At 40.9% G+C, this 26233-nt stretch overlaps 1 protein-coding gene across 2 annotated transcripts in view; it reads right to left on the bottom strand.

Moving 5' to 3' along the window:
* Positions 1-6389: 6389 nt before the first annotated feature.
* MPPED1 (metallophosphoesterase domain containing 1) overlaps positions 6390-26233 on the bottom strand; it is a 61866-nt gene continuing 42022 nt past the window's right edge. The window contains exons 4-7 of one of the 2 annotated variants that reach the window (XM_033148317.1): positions 17545-17660; positions 11332-11445; positions 10019-10105; positions 6390-6890 (exon numbers count right to left, since the gene is read on the bottom strand). In XM_033148317.1, coding sequence (XP_033004208.1) covers positions 6772-6890; positions 10019-10105; positions 11332-11445; positions 17545-17660 — 436 coding nt within the window. In that variant the 3' untranslated portion in view covers positions 6390-6771. The remainder of the gene's footprint in view (positions 6891-10018; positions 10106-11331; positions 11446-17544; positions 17661-26233) is intronic. The other variant, XM_033148319.1, reaches the window with a different exon arrangement.

Here is a 26233-nt window from a genome sequence, read left to right as displayed (position 1 = left end):
GCAAAAGATTCCTGAATTGCTGGGGGTTGGACTAGATGATCCTTGTGGTCACTTTCAACTCTACAATTCTATGAACATCATTTTTCTATATAGATGTCTTCTCAGTTTCTCTTTAATATTTTTATAGGTGTTTGATCTATAAAGGCTGCACCCTAGAACAGTTGGGCATGGAAATGAACAAATGGCTCTGGAATTAATTTCAAGCGGTGCCCAAGAGCTGGAATGAGAAATGTCTTGCTGAACAAATTGAGAACGGTGACCATAGTGCCATCAAATTAAACATTGGCGGACAATTGCCAGTTGTAAGAGGACAATTGCCAAGCATGTCCAGCATTCGACTTCGGAAAGGGACCCTTAAAAAGGAATGTTGAAATGGAAAGTCAAGTGAGTCAAAGCTCCTCAAAATGCTTTGGGTATTCAAAATCAAAGTAGTAGACGCTCTGTTAGAATGCATGCCAACAGATCAGGAAAAATACTACTGCTAGGTGGGCAGGAGCTGGGACTGAGCAACGGGAGCTCACCCCGTTGCGGGGATTTGAACCGCCGACCTTCTGATCAGCAAGTCCTAGGCTCTGTGGTTTAACCCACAGCGCCGCCGCGTACCTAGCTGGATAATAAATGGGCATTAAAATGGCAAATATGATCCAATGTACGTGTTTGTAAAGCAATGCACACGGGGGGCAAAAAGTCCTGTTGATGGTTGCTAGACACTGGAGGCGGCATGCTTTTAAATGTAAGTTGTTGGGGATAGTTATGTAGTTAAAAACAACCCAATAACTGCTATCTTCCACCTGTTCTGCCTTTGAGGACTTCTTGAATCATTCTTTGTCTAGCTCCTTCCCTTTGACCTTCCTTACCGCCTTGGGTGATGCTGTTGGGAGTACGAGACTCCCGGTGGCTTCGCTCACAAGGGTCATAGGAATATGCAAGCCCACTCCCCACAACAAGGTGATGATCCAGCGAGTGAGACTGTAAGAATAGGATGCTGGACTTTGGTACAGCTCATCTGTTATGCTTGACTCTTTTTTTCTGTTTGCCATTATGCAGGTTTAAAAGATCAATTTCAATTCACTCTTTGTTAAAATTATGAGCTGGATTGTTTAAATAGCAATTGCTGTGTGTTTTATAGTGTAATGTGGTTATTATTAGTTTGATTAGAAATTGCTTAAGCACCAATATATGTTAAACATTTTTAGATACCTGGTTGCATGTTTTAAAGATATTAACTCTTTGTTGTTGTTGTTGTTGTTCAGTCGTGCAGTCGTGTCTGACTCTTCGTGACCCCATGGACCAGAGCATGCCAGGCACCCCTATCCTCCACTGCCTCTCACAGTTTGGCCAAACTCATGCCAGTCGCTTCGAGAACACTGTCCAACCATCTCATCCTCTGTCGTCCCCTTCTCCTTGTGCCCTCCATCTTTCCCAACATCAGGGTCTTTTCCAGGGAGTCTTCTCTTCTCATGAGGTGGCCAAAGTACTGGAGCCTCAACTTCAGGATATGTCCTTCCAGTGAGCACTCAGGGCTGATTTCTTTGAGAATGGATAGGTTTGATCTTCTTGCAGTCCACTTTAAGAAAACTTATGTTTCGAAAGGTGGCATGAAAATTCCTAATTTTTAAAAGTGCAGATCAAGGAGTGAGGAACACTGTATGTCTAGGAGTGATCTTTGCCACAGATGTATTATATGGAACATTACTGCAGCTGAATGGCAAGAGGAAACAAAGTTGTAAATTAGGAGAAAACTATTAAGAATGAGCTTGCAAATGGATATATAGAACTGTTTTGGGGTTAAAGGGAGCTCCTTATGTTTGACTGTTAAGAGTAAATTGTTATAAATTGTCAACTCAGTGGTCCTCAAGTTCATGTAAAATATGGAAATATTTGGAAAGTGTAGTGACAATTACCAGGAATGTCTGAGCAAGTTTGTTCTGTTTGCATTGTTTTTGAGAAAAACAAACAAACCTAAGGTTTTTAAACAAAAACACTTGAAATTAATGAGATACCATATGTTAATATCGCCTTTGACCTCAAATATGTTTGCAAATGTTTTATTAAAAATATTTTATTAAGAACAGCTGTTTCATGTGATAATGGTCATGAGGTTAGTTTAAATTAAATACTGGAAACAGAAGAAAGTTTCTGTGATTAGACTGTAACTTTAGGATTCAATGATTTCTTATCAAATAAATGAAATACATTCTTTTGTGAAGGAGGGTGACAAGCGGTTAATAGGTTTGGGCAAAGATGGAAATGGTTTAGGATAGTGGTTTTCAACCTTTTTGCTTCCATGTCTCTCTTGACCAACCACATTCTTTCAGTGGCTCCCCTGTGGGACATGGAAAATCCTGACTTACATGGGGGCTCCATTCCAGGACATCATGTGTGTCACAGGGAAGCACGGTGGGGGCGGGGATTCCCCATTCCACCTGTTATGTACTGAGTTGAATAGGATCCAAAATGCAGCAGTCTGATTGGTCCTAGAACAATAGGATCCAGAATGCAGCAGTCTGATTGGTCCTAGAACAATAGGACCCAGAATGCAGCAGTCCGATTGGTCCGCAGGAGCCACCCAATCCAGCTCCAGGTGGAAGTGAATCCGCAACCCGATTGGCATACAGGAGTATCCCGGAATTAGCCAATCACGTGGGGCCCATTGTGTAAATAGTGTATATAAAGCAGACGTTTTGGGGGAACTGCATTCCTCACTACTATGAGCTGAATAAAGAGCATGAAATCCACACTTGACTCTGAGTATATTTCACCACCCCTGCCCAATTTCATCCTCCCATTTTTGGCACACATGTAAGTGGGAGCGGGTGTCTGCCGATTGTGTACAAGTGGGGATTCCCGTTTCACTTTTTACTAGTGCTTGCCAATCTAAATACTCCTTCCAAGTTGCTGCATTTTAAATTTAAGCGTGGGACCCGGGTGCAAGACATTCTGGAAACAGAAGGAAAAAAGTAGTAGGCAAAGTTTGGCCAAAACAGACACCGGTTGGCCACAATTACTGGCAAACATAGGAGAATGATGTCAGGGTTGACACCTGCCTTGATTTTACAATATTATGTCTTGTTGTTGTTGTTGTTGTTCAGTCGTTCAGTCGTGTCTGACTCTTCGTGACCCCATGGACCAGAGCACGCCAGGCACGCCTATCCTTCACTGCCTCTCGCAGTTTGGCCAAACTTATGTTATGTCTTAGTTTTGCTCAAAATTGTTTTAGTTGCAAGATGTTTTGTGGAACAGCGTGCAAATAATGGCTGTAAATAAATGCTTTATGGGGGGGGTACTTTTATTTATGGCCTGAAATGACCTTGGAGAGGACCAACTTTTGCAGCCTTTGCATTGCCACGAATATTACCCAAGTATAGGCTCTGGAGTAAATTTAATGTCTTACAGATGCCTCAATCTCTGTCTAAATTTGTGGCTTTGCAATCAAGCAAAGAGCTCTGGTTGCCTCATTTTGAAAAGTTAGAAAAACCGAAGTAAAGAAATAATGATCAAACCAACTTCAGGTCCTCCCTCAGCTATGAAGCTCACTGGGTGTGACCTTGGGGGCCAGTCACTGCCTCTCAGACTGACCTCCCTCGCAGGGTTGTTCTGAGGATAGAATGGGGAGGGGAGGGAAAGAACCACGTACCCCACCTTGAGCTGTGGAAAAGATAACACAACCGAGCAGAAAGTTCTCCTGCACAAGCCCCTTTCAAGGCTCGTGGGTCACATTTTACAGGGCAGGCAATTCCAACAGTTTGGCATCGCAACAGAGAAGGCCCTCCGACTGGCTGCTATGAGATGTGTAAGATGGGCAGGAGAAAGCACGGCCAGCAGGGCCTGATCTGTAGACTTCAGTGAATGGACAGGTTGGTATGGAGAAGGCAATTCATAGAATCATGGAGTTGAAAGGGACCCCGGGGGTCATCTAGTCCAACCCCCTGCAATGCAGGAATTCCTCGGGGCCCTGATTGCTTAGGTCCTTGCATATGTTACAGTTGCAGCCTTTAATACCAGCTGAACAGAAGCAATTCCACCCCCCCCCCAGTGGTAGCCACATCATCATGGTAGTGTATTAACCCAACCTAAGGCCATTAGGCAAGATGAGAACCTTTGCCTCAGGTTGCAGATTGTATGTGTGTGAAGGGTGATTCAGTGCTCCCTGACACATCTGGCATTACTCCAGCCACCAATGACCGTTTTTCTTGCTCACAAGTCACCGGCTATTACTGCCTCTGCCGTGCCCAGACCCTCTCCCAACCCCTCAAGCCTGGCTTCTACGCAGTAGCAGCAGCATGTGCCTAGAATCCCAGGCTAGCCAACAGCCAAAAAGCATCCCCAGGGTTGCTGCCCATGCCTTGATCCAAGGCAGCCCTTCCTCGGAGGAAGACAATGTGGATGAGGTGGTCCCAGAGAGTGCCTGCTCTAGTTGAAACAACATCCTGTTCTGTGGAAGGACCTTATGTTCTTCAGACGGAATGAGACATTGTGGGATAAGATGGCCCACGAAGGCCTACAAGCATCCATGACAGTCCACTGACTGATGACGTAGCGTTGCCAACAATTTAACTAGGAAGCTGTGCCTAGTGAGAGCAGTGGCAAAGAAGAATGGGCGACTGGGGCACTTTGCCTTAAATGGCACACCAAGCCTCATCGGATCTGCTGGTAAATGTTTTCTAGTGTATGACGAAGCAGACACTTACCAAAAAAATGAGTCCACAACTGCAGCATTTTGAATGTGAGATGCCCTGTTTCTGTCCATGTGTACACCACACAATTAGTAGCTTTAAAAGATTTTTATTCGTCTAACATGCTTGACAGAAAATTACAACAACAATCCAGTTATGCCAAAATGATCCAACACACCTGAAAATTTTCATGACCTCAAAAGCTTCTTAATGTCATTCAGACATAAAAATGCACAATATTCCAAAGAAATATGCTCAGGGGAGAAAATATTCTTCAGAGAATATATCCTGACTTACATAGAAATGTTCTTGAGGCAAAAAAAGGAAAGGCCTCTTATTTTTAATAATATACTCCACCTTTTTTTAAGTGTTTCTGAAGTGCTATGAGTTATTGTAAACATTTTAGACTCATTTATCTGTTTCAGGAAGTTTGTTTATTTTATTTTATAAATTTGTTTATGTTTATTTTATTTTCTGGGGTTGCCACTAGAAAATTTAAGTAAAGGTTTATTATAAAAACAGCCACATTAAAAGTAGGTTGACAATGTAGAATTCCTCCATGTGGAGGCATGACAATGTGCTGAAAGGCTGGTTGCGAACTGGCTGCTTGTCATAGCAGCTTTGCTTTTTCTTGCAACGGTGGCCAGAGATATCTGCCATCTACCTGCCATCTAGCCTGGTTTGCACTAGCCTTTCTGTGCAAAGTTATATCTGCACATCCAATCTTGTGAATAAATGTAATCCACAGTAATATATATTTTCAGAACACATAAGGTTGCCATAAAATGACCCTGAACTCCACATTCCTGAAGTTATGTGTCTATATATATAGAAGAAGAAGAAGAGTTTGGATTTGATATCTCGCTTTATCACTACCCGAAGGAGTCTCAAAGCGGCTAACATTCTCCTTTCTCTTCCTCCCCCACAACAAACACTCTGTGAGGTGAGTGGGGCTGAGAGACTTTAGAGAAGTGTGACTAGCCCAAGGTCATCCAGCAGCTGCATGTGGAGGAGCGGAGACGCGAACCCGGTTCCCCAGATTATGAGTCTACCGCTCTTAACCACTACACCACACTGGCTCTATATATAGTAGTTAAAATCCACATTTATGTTCCCTGCGATGTGCTCCACAGTTCTTAAGCATGTTTGGATCAGCTGCATGCACGCACATTTGCCAGCTTGGGTGAGTGTGGAATTGACCTTTGAGAACTGGGCTGCAAGGGCAAAAGCTATGGCTATGGACGCAGTAGTGGCTGAAAATGCAGCAAGTATTTCAAGCCGCATTTGCACATCATTGTACAGACGGTTGAAGACAGTAGGGCTTATTTCTAAGGAAACATGATTAAGTTTGCCCTGTATGAGATTTAACAGCTGCAGAATTCATTAGGGTTTTTTGGGGGAGGGGGCTTTTTAATTCCTGAGTTTACATTTAATTTTAAACTACTTCTCTTTCATTTTTTGTGCTGTATACTGCATTTTGGTAATCTCCACCATAATATCACTTTCCATATTTAATATCCGATGGAAGATTTTTTAAAATTCTCCTATACAGTACTGGGTTTTACAAGACTGGAAGATTTGAAAAGTATGTGCCATAATAATGTGCTTCTTTTGACCTCTTAAATACACGGAGAGCCATTTTATATCTGTAATAATAGTCCCAAGAATCTAGCACAATTATATTTTCCCCTCACTGTGATTATCCTGTGCTGGCATTTAACACACATGAAAACCGTAAACCTTCATAAAGAACCACTTGGCTGAAGAGTCATGTCATTTGAGTAAGTCCAATATAGCACATGGAATATACATTAGGCATTGATGCCTCTTGATATAACATGGAATGCACGCCCCTTTTCTGTATTAAAAAGTCTTTTTAAAATGATGAAATGTTAGATCTGTTGAAGTATTTCTAGAAGGCTGTGATACCAGATAACTCTGGTGTCTGTCCATTCTTGCCTCTCCAGTTATTTCATAAAGAGAAAAGAAAAACACGTTCATAATTTAGCATATGCTTAGTTTTTACATTAGCAGCTCTGTGCTGCTAGCCAATGTTTTACGCAGGTTGCAGGCTTCACACTTCTGCGTGTGATAATCATGTGTTCCTTGGAGTAGGCAAATCGATAACTATAGGTGGATTGAGTGGCTGGTAATTCACTGTACACGCAGAAGCATTCACGTAGGTGGTCGTTCCATCAGCCATAACTCCGTAACCTAGAATTTAAAAAGAGAGTTGTTATTACTACTCAGTTGTACTTGTTAAGACATCTCATCAAACAAGTTTGCCAAGCATTGTAACAAAATAAAGCAAAAACAGAATAATATACAGAATAACTGTGATCCCGCCCCCCAAAAATCAGAGTTAAGTCTGAAAAATCCAGCTTGGCATATGATTCAAATATAAAAAGACCAGCACAATATACAAATCACAGGAGCTAAAACCACCAGCCAGACCATATATAATCTTCTCTCTTTTTTTGGCTTCAAATTAACTTTCACTGGAGGATGTTAGGGAATCCGGGAATTCAAAACGGTGGTTGTTTGGCAAAGGCAGTAACAGGAATGCTAGACTGATATTCTTCAAGTATTTTGAGTCTGCATTTCATCAGGAAAAGAGCTTCAGCGACTACATCTAAGGTTCCACCGTGTCCTGGCATTCGAAAAGAGACGAAAGTGGCAGAAAGTGCAGTGGTGTTTTACATGGTGACCTCATTGCATCACACCCCATGGCAAGGGCTTTGTACCATAACTATGTGCCGAAAAGGATGAAGCACCCTTTTCTACTGAATGATATCACTCCATCTGTCTTCACCAGAATACAGTGGTACCTCAGGTTACAGACACTTCACATTACAGACTCCGCTAACCGAGAAATAGTACATCAGGTTAAGAACTTTGCTTCAGGATGAGAACAGAAATCGTGTTCTGGCAGCACGGCGGCAGTGGGAGGCCCCATTATCTAAAATGGTACCTCAGGTTAAGAACAGTTTCAGGTTAAGAGCGGACCTCCAGAACGAATTACGTTCTTAACCTGAGGTACCACTGTATAAGCAAACAGCATTCTAACTTCCATAATGTTCAAAAACATTTCAAGAAGAAGCAATATAAAATACTGGCCATCGTGACCCAGGGGGATGGTGTATAGGGAAGTTGTGCAGAGATATGCTCAAATTCTGTTTCCTCCAGTTTAAGTCTCGTATATTCCGGCATATAAGACGACTGGGCGTATAAGACGACCCCCAACTTTTCCAGTTAAAATACAGAGTTTGAGATATACTCGACCGCAGATTCTCCACCCGGCGTATAAGATGACCCCCGACTTTTGAGAAGATTTTCCTGGGTTAAAAAGTAGTCTTATATGCCAGAATATACAGTAGCTCTGTGTTGAAACTCAGCCCCAATACTTTTCCTCTGGAAGCCATCTTGCCAAGGCCTGGGAACTCAGACCCTGCTGTGGTCTTCAGGGTGTGAACGAGTCCATTCTCACTAAATCGCCACTTGGCATGCAGGGATGTTGTGGAGCTCCTTGGCCTCTCACAGCAGGGTCTGGACCTCCAGGTGGTGAACATTAGGACCTGAAGGTCACTTATGTGCTCAAATAACCAAATCCATTTTGTATTATAAACGGACATTTTTGGATTAAACTCAGAAATGAACAATAGTAACGTGTCAGTTGTCAAACCCCTGGTTTTTGAAGGGAAAATCATTCCTATTCCTCTTGCACAAAGAAACAATGGAGGTGTTAGGCTACTACTGTGCTTGAAGGAGGAGTCCAGATTCCTGTTTCTTCCTCATTACCTGCCCTCAGTGTGAACTAAATGGCATTAAGGACTCAAAACATGAGCTTTCACAAACCACAAACGTTGGCTACAGCTTGTAGTTAGTGATAAAGAGATCTTAGCCAAAAGCACAGGTTCAGATAGCACAGTAAGCCAAATCTTAGCTGAACTCAGCATGGTGCAGCAGGAGGGAAAAAAGGAACAAAGCAATTTCTGTCTCTATTTTGTATGTTTGCATGTCACTCGAAACCAAGGGTAGCCAATGTGGGGCCTTGCAGATGTTGCTGGACTGCCATCCATTCCAGAGCTTCCTCTTCCCACCCCAGGCAACTACTAAGCTTGCTTTTCACCAGCCGTTATGAAGACACCCCCCCTTTTTCTTTGTACTCTTTCATGTCCTTGCTTTTATCTTCAACTGCATTTCCATGCCTCCTACTCCCTCCTTGTTTGCAGCCCCCTTTTGCTCCCATTAGGGATGCGGGTGGCACTGTGGGTTAAACCTCGGTCCCTGCTCCTGCCAGCCAAGCAGTTTGAAAGCACATCAAAGTGCAAGTAGATAAATAGGTATCGCTCCGGCGGGAAGGTAAACAGCGTTTCTGTGCACTGCTTTGGTTCGCCAGAAGCAGCTTTGTCATGCTGGCCACATGACCCAGAAGCTGTAGACCAGCTCCCTTGGCCAGTAATGCCAGATGAGCGCCGCAACCCCAGAGTCGGACACGACTGGACCTAATGGTCAGGGGTTCCTTTACCTTTGCTCCCATTGTCACCTCCATTCCCCCTTCCCCCCAGCCTTCTCCATATTCTTCTCAACTCTCCCTTGCACACAGATCACCCCAATTTCCATGCTGCCTCTTCTCTCCTTTATGCACTTACTTCATGATGATATGCATTACTGTATCTTTAAGATGAATGGACTCTTCAGAGCGAACCTGTCAGTTAGCTTCTTCAATTAGAGAAAGTTCAGTTCACTTGACAGATATTGTTCATATATGGGTTTTGGCTTATAAATACATATAAAAGCATGAGAAAGTTGGCAATACTCCGGCACTGTTTGAGACCTTTAAAAAAGAAAAGGCTGGAAATGCCATGAAAGCATTGCAGGCTCCGTCCTTCAGCTCCTAAGTAGCTGTGCTGCTTAGAAAGTTCAGTAGCTTTTCCTAAACAGTTTTTAAAGTTGCTGGAGATAGAACTGGAAAAATGTTTGAAGAAACTCTCTTGGGGGCGGGGCGGGGAGAGAGAATTTAGGATTTCATCAGACCTCAATAAACTGAAACTGAGCCCTGGCTGAAGAACGAGCAGTTGGCAACAGCACTCGAATAATGGTGATTCTGTCACCGTTAGAAAGGGAGCAGCTGAAAATATAGTTTCAGGTGGGACATTTTTGCTAGGGAAAAAAAGTTTTAGAGGGGAGAGAACAGTATGTTATTATTCCTCCCCAAGGTTCTATAAATGACAACTGCAGATGTAGCTTTGGTTGGTTGGTGGAAGATTTCTACTGCTCACAGCATGCAGGAACTCTATAAAGAGTAGCTTGTTGTTCTAAGGCTGTCTATAGCAACTTACTTGGGAGTTCTTCCCTGAGGAACCTGAACGTCCCAGGATAACATCTAGCTTGCCGTTTCCTACTTGTTTTCTTTAAGTTCCTGTCACCTGCAATAAATAATGTTCTGTATCCTTTATCATGCTGTTGCCAAAGCAAACACTACATACTCACCAGAGCATTGTAGTGGACTGTTTAGTTCTGGGTAGTATTTGTGCTGCAAGTTGTGACAGCATTGATTTGACTGGTTTTGCTGGCACAAAAGACGAATTATGCGCATTGCAAGAGAGTCTATCTCAAGTATCCACGTGTGGAAATAACCGATCACCCATCTGGCGGTGGGTGCCATTTGCGGGCCAGTGCGCAGCACCCACGATCTCCCCAGAGACAAGCCAGTCTGCCGGAGCTGGCCTGCCTTCCTGGCGCCGTGGACTATTGGGGTTCCCACCAAACCTCTATTTAAACTGGCCAATCTGCGGCGTCACTGGTGGCAGTGCCAGGTGAGCAGCCCATGAGCGAGAAGGCTTCACTCCAGTCCGCTCCGGGGTTTTATAAACAGAGCAGAGCCAGCTCTGGACGTGCAGTTGGCTCAAGAGCTGACCTGCATGTGCCTGGGGGGGGGGGGAGTTGTGAAATGTTTATTTGTATGATCTAGTTGAGATTCCTGTATTGCAGGGGGTTGGACTTCCAACTCTACAATTCTATGATTCTGTATTCTATCACCATGCTATATTTCATACTGGTTTTTAAATTTCCTTGAGTTTCAAAAAGCAGATTTTTGCATGTCAGGAAGGGTGCCTATGTTCAAAAATCACAAGTCCCTTCAGTTTATTGGACTAATATTGACACTGTTAAAACACAATTCTGGAACTCAGAAGCATGCTCCTCCATCCTAGAAGTAAGCTCCATGGTACACAATAAGACTTGCTCAGGAGTAATTTTGCTTAGGGTTGTGCTGTTAAATATATTGATAGAATCAGTGTAACTGATTATTTATAATGTGATGTTCGTAACAGAAATAAAGGCACTGTTGTTTTAGAAAAAGATAGATAAATATGTCACATCAATTCTGGAAAAGGAAACTACTGACGTTGTTTAGTAACTAGCAGACAGTTGTCCCTAAGGATCCAAGTACTATGGCTTTTCTTTTAGAAATTTTAGGGAACTAAAGTGGACACAATTCAGGTGAAATCAGTATTAACACAGTATGTTACAACCTAGGCATTCAACAATAGTAAAAGAAGTTGGACCTCTTCAATTTGTATTTGGTGGGGTCCGGCGTCTAATGAAAGTTTGACCTGGAATTCAATCTATACACAAAAAGAGGCTTTCTGACCTTCATGGATGTGTCCAAAAACATGAAGACGTGGTTGTATTCGTCTCTGGACTGTATTCAGCAGCTCAACACATCCCACTCTTTGCATTTTCTTAGGAACCCAATCTAAGAAACCTTTAGAATAAAAGATACAGTACAAAAGAAGAACAAAGAAAACAGATATTATCTGAGAAATTTTATACCCTGAATTTTAAAAATGCACAGCACTGAACATCTCTCCCTAGTTCTTGTGACTGTGTCTGTATGAAGAATTATCTTTGAAAGTGCATTTATAAAGAATTTGAATAAAATGGAATAATCAAACTATGCAAACATAAGGGATTAAGACTAATCTTACTGCTAACAACAAAGGTGTGTGTGTGTGTGTGTGTGTGTGTGTGTGTGTGTGTGTGGTAGATATGGTTTTAAATAAATGCTACTAAAATAGTATTTGTACAGTTTAATATTAAACTAAGTGTATAGTTTAATAAGCTTAAGACATATCTGCTGTTTTCCTGCATCCAGCTATTCTTCTGCTTTGAGTCCTAGTGAAATAAATTGAATACCAGCCATTATGTTCAAACCATGGTGCCTAATATCAAGTTCTCATGGATTACAGGCAAACACCTAAAATGAATGGAAACGGAAATGGAAATTTGATGACTTAAAAGTATTGTTGCCCCCATGTGAGAAGAAAAGAGTACCTAATCTTATGCATAGTATATTGGAGTTTCTAATAACATTCCTGACAAGAATAAAATAATCTCAAGGGGGAAAATATTGTAGTTATTCTTTTTTAATCTTCGGAATAAAAGTGCTTAATCAGCAGTATAGCACGCCATTTTTAAAGACTCATTGTTAGTGCTGTGGTTCAGCAGGGTGAGAGATGTTAGCAGTTGCCAGCTGAGGTCAGAAAGTGATCTCTCATTTCCATTATTGTTCCTATTGCCTCTTTGTGGTGCTTACTATGTTAAAACAATGGCTAGAGATTAAAGAGCTACAGTGAAGGAGCCTTATGATAAGGAAATAAAAACATGCGACATCAGTTACCAAACGGCAGGAGGGGAGAGTGCTGTTGTGCTCAGATTCTGCTAGTGGCCTTCCCATAGGTATCTGGTTGGCCCCTGTGAGAACAGGATGATGGACTAGATGAGCCTTTAGCTTGAGATCCAGCAGGCTTGTGTATTTTCTGCCAGTTTCAGCCATATGGAAGATTTCTAACCAGAATTCTGTGCACATTACCTACATCATGCCAAATGCTTCTGTTCGGTTCTGTGTTCTGCTGGGACTAGCAAAGCTTTTAAAAGTTATCTGTAAGGTGCTCAACATGCAAAATAATAATAATAATAATAATAATAATAATAATAATAATAATAATAATAATGGCATATAATCTAAAACAACCCTCAAATCAAAGGCAAAGTTTGCGCAAAGTGCTGCAATACATATTAGATTCTTCATGCTTCCACTTGTTGCAAGAGTCTTGTGCAAGCGAAAGAAATTGTTCTACAAAATGGCCATTCTAGGAACATAAGAAGAGCTGTGCTGAATCAGTCTTAAAGGCCGATGTATTCCAGTATCCTGCTCTCACAGTGGCCAACCAGATGCCTGTGAGGAGCTAGCATGCAGGAATGGAGTGCAACAACATCCTCCCCATTTGTGATTTCCAGTAACTGGTATTCAGAGCCACACCGCCTCCAACGGTAGAAGCAGAACATCACCAGCATAACCCTTCCGCCAAGGACAATTGCCCAAGGAAGGGAAGGTACATAATGGAAAAAGTATCTCCCATATAGAATGTCCTGAGCAGCAAACAGAGACTGAAACTCAAACCACCGCTGGTCCGGTGGCTGGAAATAGTTAATTATAAATAAGCGTGTCTGTAAAGACAAAAAGTATTTCCACTTCAAAAACTTTGCAAACTAAAATCCATGAAATTAACTTCTCCATTAAATTAAGCATTATTTATGTTGAACATGTTTCTGTTTGCATGCAATATCAGCCTTCTGAAGCTTCCCCATATGTTTGCAGCTTATTATGTACACCTGACTACACAAACTAAGAATAATTGATTACACCTAGCTAACAATTAGAGATTGCTTTAGATTCCCCCCGTTCCTCCCCAATGCTTGGCTACTTGAAAACAGGGATCTGTAACTGGCAGGAAAGTATAAATCTTTGTCACCAACAATCAAACAGACTCTTTGATAAAGACATAAAGGAGAAATGAAAGCTTGTTTAAAAACAAAAGACAAAAGGAGTAAAAGTCCCCCCCTAGAGAAAAGAAATAATTTTGAATTATCCATCCATCCAGGGATGGATGTAGAGATTTATTCATATTGTATTCTAATTCTCTTCCAACTCTATGATTCTATGATTCTAACTTGAACCAAGGGCTCAGGATGGCCCGCTATGCACTTAAAACAACAATAAAACCTCAAAGTAAAAATCCACTAGGTCCCAACAAGATCAAATATATTCCTGCCTAACAACCTTATTACCAGCATAACCCCAGGCATGTAAAACTAGTTATAAATGGATATACTTGTAGGAAGTGGTGGCAGAGAAAAAACAAAGTGCATTTCTGTGGGGAAGTGAGCACTGCGGTTGAGGATTCTGATATTTCAGGATTCTGATATGAACTGAACATACCTCCTCCCAAACTAGATGGGAACTTAGTTATTTCACTGGCTTTTGCACTTCCTGAATATTCTGGCAGCTTTTGTTTTTGCTCATTTTTTAAAAAAACACACACATGGATTTTGAGAGAAATACATTTAGAAAGCCATTATTTAAAGACTTTTTTTTTGCAACATTCACAGATTAAAGTATAAGATATATGGATGACATGGGCCAGAAATATGTTGATCTGAGCATTCTAAAGCAATACCAAATCATCTTTAAACTCGTAAGTGAAACATGCATACAAGATAATTCCAAAATTGGGTAAATCACTAATGCTACAAAATTCATGATGCTGGGATAGCTCAGTTGGTAGAACATGAAACTCTTAATCTCAGGGTCGTGCATTGCAGGGGGTTGGACTACATGTCCTCTGTGGTCCCTTCCAACTCTGATTCAATAATTCTATGAAAACGAAATTTATTGATTAGGATTTGCAAATCCCTCATTCCTTCTCATCAATGAACATGCCTTCAGAACTCCTGATGCACCTTTAAGCAAACAATTTCATCAAAAGATCATGGGTATTCTTGGAGGGGAAAGTTATGATAAAGTTTTAAACAAGTCAAAAATCCTCACGAAGACATTTTGCCTCCATTCCTTCCACCTGAAAAGCTATCTAGCTTGTTGGAATGAGTAACTGGGGGGGGGGGGAGAACGGACATTAAAGAGGGTATTCCTGATGTCAATTTTCTAGGTTTATTCCAGACATCTATTATTGCTTCCCTAACTGCATTTGGCAACATAATTCCTGAACTTTCCCCCATATCCATTCATGATGAGGACACAATATCACTCTTTGCTGTCACATTCAGTGAGACCTTCAGCATTCAATGAGTTTTAAAACCTGAATACTTCCTTACACAACTCAAGTTTGCTACAGCCATATACACTCTTGCCCATTCCTTTCGAACCTCCCAAGCTCTCATCCAATTCTCCAACTTTCACAATGAATAAGAAAGACTACAAGGATTTCGGGTGGGCAATTTAGCTTTCATCTCTGGGGCTTTGTTAACTACAACTAAACTTGTACTTCTAACATTATTTCTGGAAAGTTTTTACCTATAAAAAAACTTTGCAGTTAACCTCTTTGGCTTAGGCTCAAAGCTGTCTGTGATTTAATGCAAGGAGCAGGATTCAAGTCAGACAGCCTGTTGCAACCTCATCCCATGGGCCCTATAGAGAAGAAATAAGCTGTCACTGGAATTATGAAACAGACAGCCGCTACATCTTATTGGAGTCTATAATAAATCTAATGTCACAGAGCAATAACTACCTCCAGTACACTTTCTAGGGTGACCTGCTAAAAGTCCCCAAAACTTTCAACAGTGTTGTAATATTTTTTTTTGGGGGGGGGATAGTAAGACTGCAAATTTTCCTCTTTTTCCAAAGCATATGGCACCATAACTATCAGCTCATTAAAGTACGTCAACAAGAAAAACAGATATTAATGGAGACACTGTTGGCATCAATAATATTCTGCAGCTAGGATAAATTATACGCAACCTGTATCTATCAGGAAATTTAAGAAGTCTCAACAAAGATTCAGAATGGAATAATAACCCATTTCCAGAGGTCTTTCCTAACACTTAGGGAGTTAGAGCATGATCCAGCTTTATATTCCATTGTTCAAAATTAGTGAGCTTAAGCATGTAGGTGAGTATCTCCTATTGATATAAGTAGGAGCTCAGTTGGTAGAGCATGAGATTTTTAATCTCAAGGTTGTGGGTTCGAGCCCCACGTTGGGCTGAAGATTCCTGCAGTGCATAAGGTTGGTCTTGATGACCCTTGTGGTCCCTTCCAACTCTACAGTTCCATGATATTATGATTATAATATCCCACCCATCTGACTGGGTTGCCCCAGCGACACTGGGCGGATTCCAACAAATATAAAAACATAATAAAACACCAAACATTAAAAACTTCCCTATACAGGGCTGCCTTCAGAGGTCTTCTAAAAGTTGTGCAGTTATTGACATCTGATGGGATGTCCATCTAAAGTCGATTCTAAAGTGCTTAACTCTGGAAGTTCATATATTATCTTGTTCACATGCATTCATTCACTAATCCTTGGAATCTTTTAAGATAGATAAGATTTCTTTATAGTCATTGTAAAGACAATGAAATTGGATAAAGCCTGACAGCCCCACCTTTGCTTCCTCTCTCTGTGTCGCCTTCCACTCCTCCCTAAGGGAATAGTAATCCATGGAGAGCTTGGTATTTTAGCTACTTCCACCGTAACGTTGTCTGGGCGAAAATAATCAGCTTGTAACTGTAACCCAACCCTTAGGAGTTCCTGCCAGCTGTAGATCTTGCGTGTCGCCATCTTAGATCTTAATAACTGCCATAACTGCCATTATTCCTTCAGGAGTGAGCTATACCCTCTTAAAGTGACAAATCTATTCATTTTCCATTTAAACATTTGCTCGCCAGCCTAATGTACTCACACAAGTAACAAGTAACAACAATAACAACAATAAAATCCATATGAACGTTAAAAGAAAAAGGAAAAGGGAGAGAGCATTGAGCCGCTGCATCTGTGCACGCCGCCATCTTAGAACCAGTTAGGCTGGTATTATTGTCATCACATAGCCAATGGAGGGCTGAGTGACAGTGTCATGTCTAAGATCATACAGTGAGTTTATGGCTGAGATGCACTGGGAGCTGGGAAGGTCTCATAGCTCATGTTACACGAACCACTATATTACACTAGCTTTTAAATATGCAGGCAAGCTGAAGTATGGGAGGTGATTCAGTTTTTCAAGATAAACCAGTGACTCCACAGCTCATTAGTAAAAGCTGGCATTCAGTGAATGAACATCTTGTTATGAAAAAAGAGTTGCATCCCATTCTCTGAGGAATGCCCGTTTGCTTCCACTGAGCTCTGCATCTTTGCAAATATAGCACATATTGCAGACACCCCAAAGAAACAAAATTTTGTAGCACTACACTAGAACTTCACACTGCATAAGCAATGTGTGACTATAGTTTTCCTATATCATTGTTATAATCTTGGTTATTTCAATCATTAAATTCCTGTAATTATTTATTTATTATTTTATTTAATTAAATTTGTATACCAGCCTATACCCTTAGATATCAGGGCGCTTCACGACATAAAATCCTAATACAATGGTACCTTGGTTTACAACCATAATCCATTCCGGAGGTCCGTTTGTAAACCAAAACAGGTTGTAACCCAAGGCGCGCTTTCGCCAATGGGGACTCCAAAAATTTTTTGTTCATAATCCCAAAAAATGGGTTGTAATCCAAAAAAAAGTTGCAAACCAGGACACGCACTTCCGGGTTTGATGTGTTTGTAATCCAAAACATATGCAAACCAAGACATATGCAAACCAAGGTGCCACTGTATAAAAAAACAGAAATCAGGACTGCAAGCATGGGTGGAATACTGTTTTACTCTAAAGCATTGCAGAATTACACCCCTTTAAACCCACACATTATAAGTGGCAGCAGAATCTACAAACTATTACTTGCAAGGACAGAACACAGATAAATCATGACCCGAAACATTTTTCAGTGTTTTCTTACCAAGAGGTGGTCCATGTGTTATAAGAATATCTATTCCATCTGGAATTAGGTTCCATTTCTCTAAAAGTGCTTGGCCTCGCGGAAGATTAAAGCCCCAGCCATAAAACCAAGGTTGCCTGCCAAAAAAGGGAGAGATTTTCTTCAGTGCTATATACACGTTTGATTAGCCAGTTAAGACCAACCACAAAACATTCCGTTCAACGTTGTTCATAATGGAGACAAGTACATATTCTGGGTTGCATGGTTTGGGGGAAGATTCCTCCAAGCTGTGTAAAACAAATGAAAATGTTTGCGTTGTGGTGTGGTGTGTGCGCGCACACACACAATTAAGAAAAGAATTACTAACAGCACCTATTTTGGTTTGTGTACTTTATATAATGTGGACAGGTCACTTTCTGTTTCTCTCAGTTTCTCGTTTGTCTAATCTTAAATTCAGTTCTACACATTTCAATATCAGTTTGTGAATACTGTGTTGAAGTAAGAGTAATGAAAATGCAGCTAAGAAGCTCAAATAGTATATATGACTGACACCCTTCTTTGGAAACTAAACCAATGTCCAGACTTTAACATACAAAAACTTTACTTGCAGAAATTTATAGTTGTAGATGAATTAAAACATAATATTTAAAGGGACATGCTTCTCTAAGCATGGTCTTAGGGTCTCTTCTTCCAACTTCCAAACAACTGTATTTTCCTCTCTTTCCAGAGCTCAGCACTCAACCTTCTGTATCTCAATTAGGACATGCCTTGCGGGTCCTATGAGAGATTTCCACTGTTACCTTCTTCTGCAGCTTTGCTCTGTTTCTTTCAAGCAGGGAAGATGCACTCCAACACTCTATTCAACTTAGCAGTGCTCACTGCTAAATTCTAAAATACTTAAATAAAATAAAATAAAAATAAAAATCCTAAAATTGTAAAGTATCATAATCTCCTTCGCTAGATACCTCCCATGTGACCACCTTTAGCCAATCACATGAGAACAATTCAGTTACCAACCAAATTTAAACACATAGTAATCCATACAAACATTTACAATTTCACTGTATTAAAATATTATACTGTATTGCATTTTAGTGCAAATTTATCCTAATATACAGGGATATATGGAATTTTGCCTGTTTCAGACATTACTGCAATGTTATCTTTTTGTGCGTTATTTTCATTGATATGTGCATTTTGTGGACTCTTTAATTTAGCATATATGCACTTTGTATTTGGTTGGAGCACGCCACTGCAAAACCAAGAGACGTGGAAATTTTAAAGGGTGGCTGTGTTTTAGTTGTGTATCATTTCAGAAAGTGCAAAGTAGGTAGATTCACCTTTACATGCAAACTGAATCAATTTTCTTCTCCCATTCCTGCTTGAGAATAATCCATCAACCCCAATGTGGTTTCCTGCAGAATAAACTGGGAATTCTAATGTGAGATACTCATGGTGAAAACTGAAGTAGCGCTGTCTATGCTGGATTAGTCCATGTGTAACTTTTTTGTTTCTGGCTCCACCCACTGCCAGTTTGCAGACCTTGATGGATTATCCTTGAGGCAATGCAGCCCTGGAATGTAGGAAGGCATTTGGAGGGACTCAAGTTTTCGTACCCTACAGCACTATTATGTGACAAACTGACCTTTCCCGACTTGCCTTTTCTAGTTAGTCAAGGAACATACACCCTACCCTCCTACAGCAACTCCTCAAGTAATACACAACTAAACAGTTGCCATCCACCCTTAGGAACATTAACTTGGAGATTAGGGGTGTGCAACTTGTAATATCAGCCTGTTAATGAGTCAATTTGGTCCCTGCACAGGGTCAGATTAAATGCGTCCAAATCAAAACATATCTTACTGCTATTGTGTAAAATTTAGCAATATAGAAAAGTAAGATCCTTGCCAATTATTAAAGCTGTACTGGAAACAATAATGTGTATTAAATTATACACAACTCTGTCCACAGCTTAAATGTTTCTAACAAATTAATTGGCCATGCCTGCTTAGCCTGCTAAATTATCTTATTAAAACAAATACATCAGTTGATATGGTATTTAATTACGATAGGAGTTTCACCTGTAGATGGCATGTCCAACCATTTTTAATGGCCCGAAAGGCAATTGCCTAAATCGAGATGTATATTAACAGCAATGTCAGCAGCACTGAAGTTCCTATTGAAGGGAGGGGGGGGCAGTTCTAAGAAGAATCTGATAAAAACAAAACAAAAAACTAAATCTCTGGTTTCCAAAATCTGAAATTAATAACTAATCTTTCCAATTACTCAATTACTAGTACTGTATATAACATTTTATTCTGGCATTTGATATGCTAATTATTACTATTCCAATCCTTCATATTCAAATATTTGACTCTGAAGTTACCATTTTAAACTGTATTCATTATGTAAGGAAGTTAAAGGGATTGTAATCTCAGTAATTAAAATTTATCACTACAGTGGCAAACAATTGCTTCCTGGCAATACTACAAGTAATGGAGTGTGGGGTTGATACTCCTGAATATGTTTGTGGGTTTTTATCTTTCTATGGACTGCTGAATGGGGCTTTTGCTATATCCCTTACAGAAGGAACAACAAACAACAGACTGTTATAATTTAATAAGTTAAATGATAATTGCAACGTTAGTGCTTAGCAATATAGGCACATCAACTACACTTCTTTTACAGATGTTACTTTGGAGAAGGCTTTACACTACTTCCTTGCTACATCAACAAAAAACAGAGAATTCTTTCAAGAAATGCTCTGAACTATTCTTTGTATACTGCATGGCAAAGACAAAAGGAAATACCCCTGAAGCTGCAATTTATCTTCTTCCACTACTGATGAATTGCTAGTGCTTTCAGAAATTAACGTGTTGTCTGCAATCTTTCTGAAGCTTTTTTCATATTTCCTTTTGTGTGTGTGTGTGTGTGTGTGTGTGTGTGTGTGTGTGTGTATTTTGGAATGCCTGTAAAATACTGCATTCCTGGAGCTATTATAAATGCAAACTAGCCTGAATATAGAATAAATTTTATTTGAGAGAATAAGTTCCAAGTTACTGGTAGAAAAAAATGGAAGAAATGCTCCAGAATGCTTCTCCCCTCTCTTTTGAGGACACTTATTTTCTCTCTGATCATGTCACCCCCTTTATAGTCTTTGTAGTATTGCTGTTTCACTTGGAAGTCCTTAATGTTAAAGTTCGATATTCCATGACTATCAGAACTACAAGGTTTTACTGAAGACAGATGTGAAAACCATCCCTCCCTACTCCTGTTTCCAGTCCTCAAAAGTTCTAACTCCAAGTATACTGCAGGTGGGGAAGAGACAGGCAGATGCAATACATATAGGGTTAATACAAAATCGAAAATTCTTTCTAGTAGCACCTTAGAGACCAACTGAGTTAGTTGCTGGTATGAGCTTTCGTGTGCATGCACACTTCTTCAGATACCAGATATAGGGTTAATATTAGTGCATGATCCTATTTTACAGACAGAAAGATAATCTAACAGGCTTCCTCTTTTATTGCCAACATCAGGGAGAGAAGTCAATATGCATATATTGGCTCTCATTTCCTATGCACCATTTCCCATCATTTTGTCTCCATACAAGTACACCTGGAACTGATCCCATGTATATCTCCTTAACACTCCATGGTGCTCTTTATGATGCTATTGTAAACAGCCATTGCCTTTATGGCCTACGGTGCATGTCCAACCAGTAACCAGCTATAGAAAAGCTCATAGATTAGTATGTTAAGATAGGAAATATGCCCACCAATATTTACTTATTTCCATGTTCACTTCTAGACCACCATCCCTCCTGCAGAAATTTCAACAAATCATGGAAAATACAGCCAATTACAAACACACACACAGCTGCATACCAGCATCAACCTGTAACAATTAAATGAACTCATAAGCAAATGGAAAACTAGCTTTGAGGCTTAAAATCACAGCTGCATCAGGAGGGAATTCCACAAATGGGGTGCTGCCACAGGTAAGACTCTGTATCTTGTATTACTGCTTAACAGGCCAAGTCAATGCATCAAAATTTGCAGGGCCTCTCATGCACATCTCAGAGCATGGGTTGGCAGATACTGGAGTGGCACTCCCTAAAATATATGGGCCCCATGATATTCAGGGCTTTATATACCATTACTAACACTTTGAATTGGTCCTAGCAGTCAGTGGTTTAAGAATCAGTATTATATGATCCATTTCACTACATAGCATAACAGCCAGACCATCTCCATGACTAGCCCCATATAGGGCACACTGCAATACTCCAGTGTGACACTGCCAGAGTGTGGAATAGGGTCCTTGTGTGGACAAGGGTCAGGCTACCCTTGTCAAGGAATGACCATGGCTGGTGAACTAGCCAGAGTTGGGCACAGGCATTCCTCACCAATGGGCCTTCAGTGACAGCAGCGGGTCATTGAGCATCTGCTTCATCAGGGGAAATATCTCTAATTCCCAGACATTATGAGTTACCTGTATTATCAGGATTCAGTCTCAGCTTAATGGCCCTCATCTAGCCAATGCCTGCCTCCAGAAACTAGTCCAGCACTTTGCACAGCCTCTTCCAATTCAAATGGAACCAAGAGAAAGAGCTGGGTGTCATCCACACACTAGTGACATCCTGTGCAAATCCTTGAATGAGACTTCCCAGCAGCTTTCATAGATATCGAATAGCATGGGGAACAAGGTGGATCCTGGTGGGATCCCACAGCACAAATGCCATGGGGTCAAGCAAAAGTTCCCCAATGCCACTTTCTAGGAGTGGTCCTGCAGGGAGGACCAGTGGTCCAACTCCAAACCTGAGCTGCTCCAAAGCAAATAGTATCAAAAGCTGCTGAGATGTCTAGGAGAAACAACAGAACTTCACTTCCCCCTTCTCACGCCACCCATCTCTCTCTCCCAATAAAGGTTATTAATCAAAAGCAACCAAGAGTGTTTCAGTAGCAAATTCAAGACGGAAGTCAGACTGAAACTGTATTAAACAATCATTTTCATCCAGGTATGTCTGAAGCTGACTAGATACCAACCCTTCAATCACCTTACCCAGGAAAGGAATATATGCAACAGGGCAGTACCCATCTAATAACTAAGGGTCCAGGGAGGACTTCTTAAAGAGGGGCCACCCCACCGCTGCTTTGAAGGCTATGACTCCCTCCTGCACTGAGGCACTAGGCACTCCAAGGATCCACCCAGTCAATCCATCCTGGGGGTGTGTGAATATAGCAACATAAAATGCAATATACTACCTTTACATTTGTGAGTGTAGTACATTGCATTCTTTTCAATGAAATTAGGTCTTTGTGAAAGACAATTCAAAAGTTGTCAGCTCTGTAGAGAACTTGGACAGAGGTTGTTTCTCCTTACACATGAATAGGTGTACAGTACTGTATACTATCCTGTCATCCTCTCAATTCCAGATTTTCAATTATCACCTTTCCCCTTAATTTTCTCCTTCTATAGTGGCAGCAACAATACACAATCATACAGCACAGAACTTTAAAAAAGGAATATATTGGATAGTGGCTGCTTTTCTTTTTGGTCGCACACAAAATATTTCAGGTAGACACAATGATGGCTGGTTCTCACAGTAAGTTAGCAGCTGCCTTGCACTACACAGACTGTAGAAGTCTACTTGTGTGAGCAGAATGGTATGAGAATCCTGAATTGATGTGAGTTCCTTACTCCTCTTCCATAGGTAACCCCCCAAATAGGTTTCCATCAGAGGCAGATTATGGCCAGAGCTACTGGTTCTGCGGCACTGGGAACTGACACTACAGGGTGCTGCAGGGCTTTGCAACTATAACATATTGAATTAAGTAGAACAGAAGGTGGGAGGTGGCACAAAATTTTGGCCTTGCACAGGGCACTGTTGAAATTTTAAAGACTGTTTCCATGTAGACAGGCATGATGAAAGGTGTGTGCTGATTTTTTTCAACTTTCAAATTACAAAAAATGATGGGTGCTAAAAATTTGTAACATGACTTGGAAATTCAAAAGATATTTTGGTTAAATTAATCTAATTTAGTTTTGCTTTGTAAAATTGCATGGAAATTATTAAAAATGATTTCAAGTACAAGCAGTTATATTAATATTAATATTTATTTTTATTATTTAGCATTACCTGACATTTTCAGAAGGTAAAATTAAAATCCAGTGGTTTTCCAAAAGCACTGTATGTGCTTCTTCATCCAACGTAGACTTACCAAGCTAAATGTCTAATCACAAACATAATAGCAATTTGAATGCCTCAAATCCAAAACCATATTTTAAAGACCTTTCATTGAAGAAATTTGCAAAAATTAAGTTTCACTATTTAAAATGGCACACAGGACTTCAAAACTCTAACATTACAGTAAGGTAAAGGGACCCCTGACCATTAGGTCCAGTCGTGTCCGACTCTGGGGTTGCGGTGCTCATCTCGCATTACTGGCCGAGGGAGCCGGCATACAGCTTCCGGGTCATGTGGCCAGCATGACTAAGCCGCTTTTGGCGAACCAGAGCAGCGCACGGAAACGCCATTTACCTTCCCACCAGAAGGTAATTTATCTACTTGCACTTTGATGTGCTTTCGAATTGCTAGGTGGGCAGGAGCTGGGACTGAGCAACGGGAGCTTACCCCGTTGCAGGGATTCGAACCGCTGACCTTCTGATCAGCAAACCCTAGGCTCTGTGGTTTAACCCACAGCGCCACTTGCGTCCAAACTTATATTTAAAGCAACAAGGGACTGAATGCAAATGAATGAACCGGCTGGCAGAGGAGAAATGTGTGACAGACACCCTCACTTAAGATAGGTGCTGGGTAATGTGACTGATATTCTGGATGTGTTAATAATTTTTTAAAATACCCTTTATTACACAGCAGAGGTCTACAATTGCATGTTTCAGATTTCACAGCAGCAAAGATTTCACTTCAGTGAAGGCTGCCCAGTGTCCACTCATTCCATCCAGAGCTTCAGAGTATGAGGAGGAATGTCCGGAACAAAACTGTATGTTTAATTAATTAATTAATTAATTACACTGCAATTAATACTTAAAGACACGAAACCTTTTAGAGAAACTTTTAAACAGCACCGCTTAGCTATCCGTGCAACATCCACTCAACCCATTCTAGGATTCCAAATCCTTAGGGAACCAAAACTGGGTTTCCCTCCCTGACCCCACTCAAGATAGTTCAAAACCCCAACTGCCTACACCAGCCATGTCCAAAGTCTGTTTCAGGGGCCTAATCCGGCCTGCCGGTCGGTTTAATCCGGCCCCTTTGGTCGGCCCCCACAGCCCTTCACTTCATCAAATCTGGCCCTCTTTGAAAAAAGTTTGGACATCACTGGTACACAGACACAGTTAGTCCCCTCTCCTACTGAGAGTCTAATTGCTATCTGATTCCAGGTCCCTGTCTATCCCACTGGTTGCCATGTCACCAGGAAGTGGACAAGAGGGGTCCACTCACTTTGAACGTGAGGCAGGACTACGGCCCATTGCCTCTCGACCTCCCTCAGAAGGCTCAATCGTTTACATGCCCCAGGTGACTGGCAGGCCAAACAGACCAGTGGGTACAAAAGGAAACAGGCAGCTTCAACATCTGGCCTATTAAAAGCTATTGGAAGGAGGGCTCTATAGCTTGAATGTCAGGGGGCTTCTTGAGTAGTTTTTTGACCTATTGGAGAATGGCAAGGGTGGGATGAGAAGCAGTCCTTGGACCAATCAGGGAGGTAAGGTTGCTCAATCTCAAGCCCTTCCATTGGAGAAATTGAGAATACATCATGGGGGCAGATCCTGCTAGTTTCAACCACATTTAGGGGACTAGCCTAGTGTCACTAGTTCACTGACTGCATGCCACTGAGGTGGACCCAGGGTCTGTCCATCACAAGATGCTCTAAGCCCAACATAGAAACACTATAGGCTGCTACAGGATGGGCACAGTTCTCCACCCCTCCACTTGCAGCCAGGAGCAGAATGGTCATTTTTATTTTTCCAAGCAAGTAACATTTGTGGATTGTTTTGCCAGGCTACAGTAGTCACCAAAGTATGGCTGGAATGATGACCTTTCCTTAGCCTGAAATTGGCTTCCCCCAAAATTATCTAAACAAAGCTTCACTTTCATTACACATTTCAACAGATCTGAAAAAATGAGCTTTTAATGAAAATATAATCCTGCTGTTCTATTGTTTTCCTTGCCATTAGTTATGGGAACTGTGTCAATGAATGTCTTTGCAATGTACAAACAGATTCCCAGTGATTTCCAGTAGACAGTGCTCAGCCAAGCCCCACTGAATTTCCTGGTTGTATCTTCTGATGCAAATGGTGATATGGATTTGCTTGCAGGATCATCAGATGCTATATTTGACTAGGTGCCCCCAATTACAACTAGATATCTATAGATATCATTGGAGTTTTTGGTGCGTTTTTAAAGCTGATACTGGATAAACAAATGGAATAAGGAATAACAAAGTTATCATATAGAAAAGGTCAAATATTGGAGAAATCTATAGTTATAGTAAAAGTATAGCAAGGGAATAAAAATAACCTCTATTTTTTTTCACACCACAGAAACTGAGGGTTTCATTGGGTCCTAAGCAAAAAATGCAAAATCCCACTGCTATCATTTCCTCCGTTAGTCCTAATATTCATAACCCACATTTTTCTTCTTAGAAAATGTGTTTTCCTTTATGAATGGAAATGATCAGCTTATTAT

This window comes from Lacerta agilis, chromosome 5, assembly GCF_009819535.1.
Source record: "Lacerta agilis isolate rLacAgi1 chromosome 5, rLacAgi1.pri, whole genome shotgun sequence".
In the NCBI taxonomy this organism is placed as follows: Eukaryota; Metazoa; Chordata; class Lepidosauria; order Squamata; family Lacertidae; genus Lacerta; species Lacerta agilis.
Note: the sequence above shows the minus strand (reverse complement) of the source record. Positions and strands in the feature narration are given on the sequence as shown.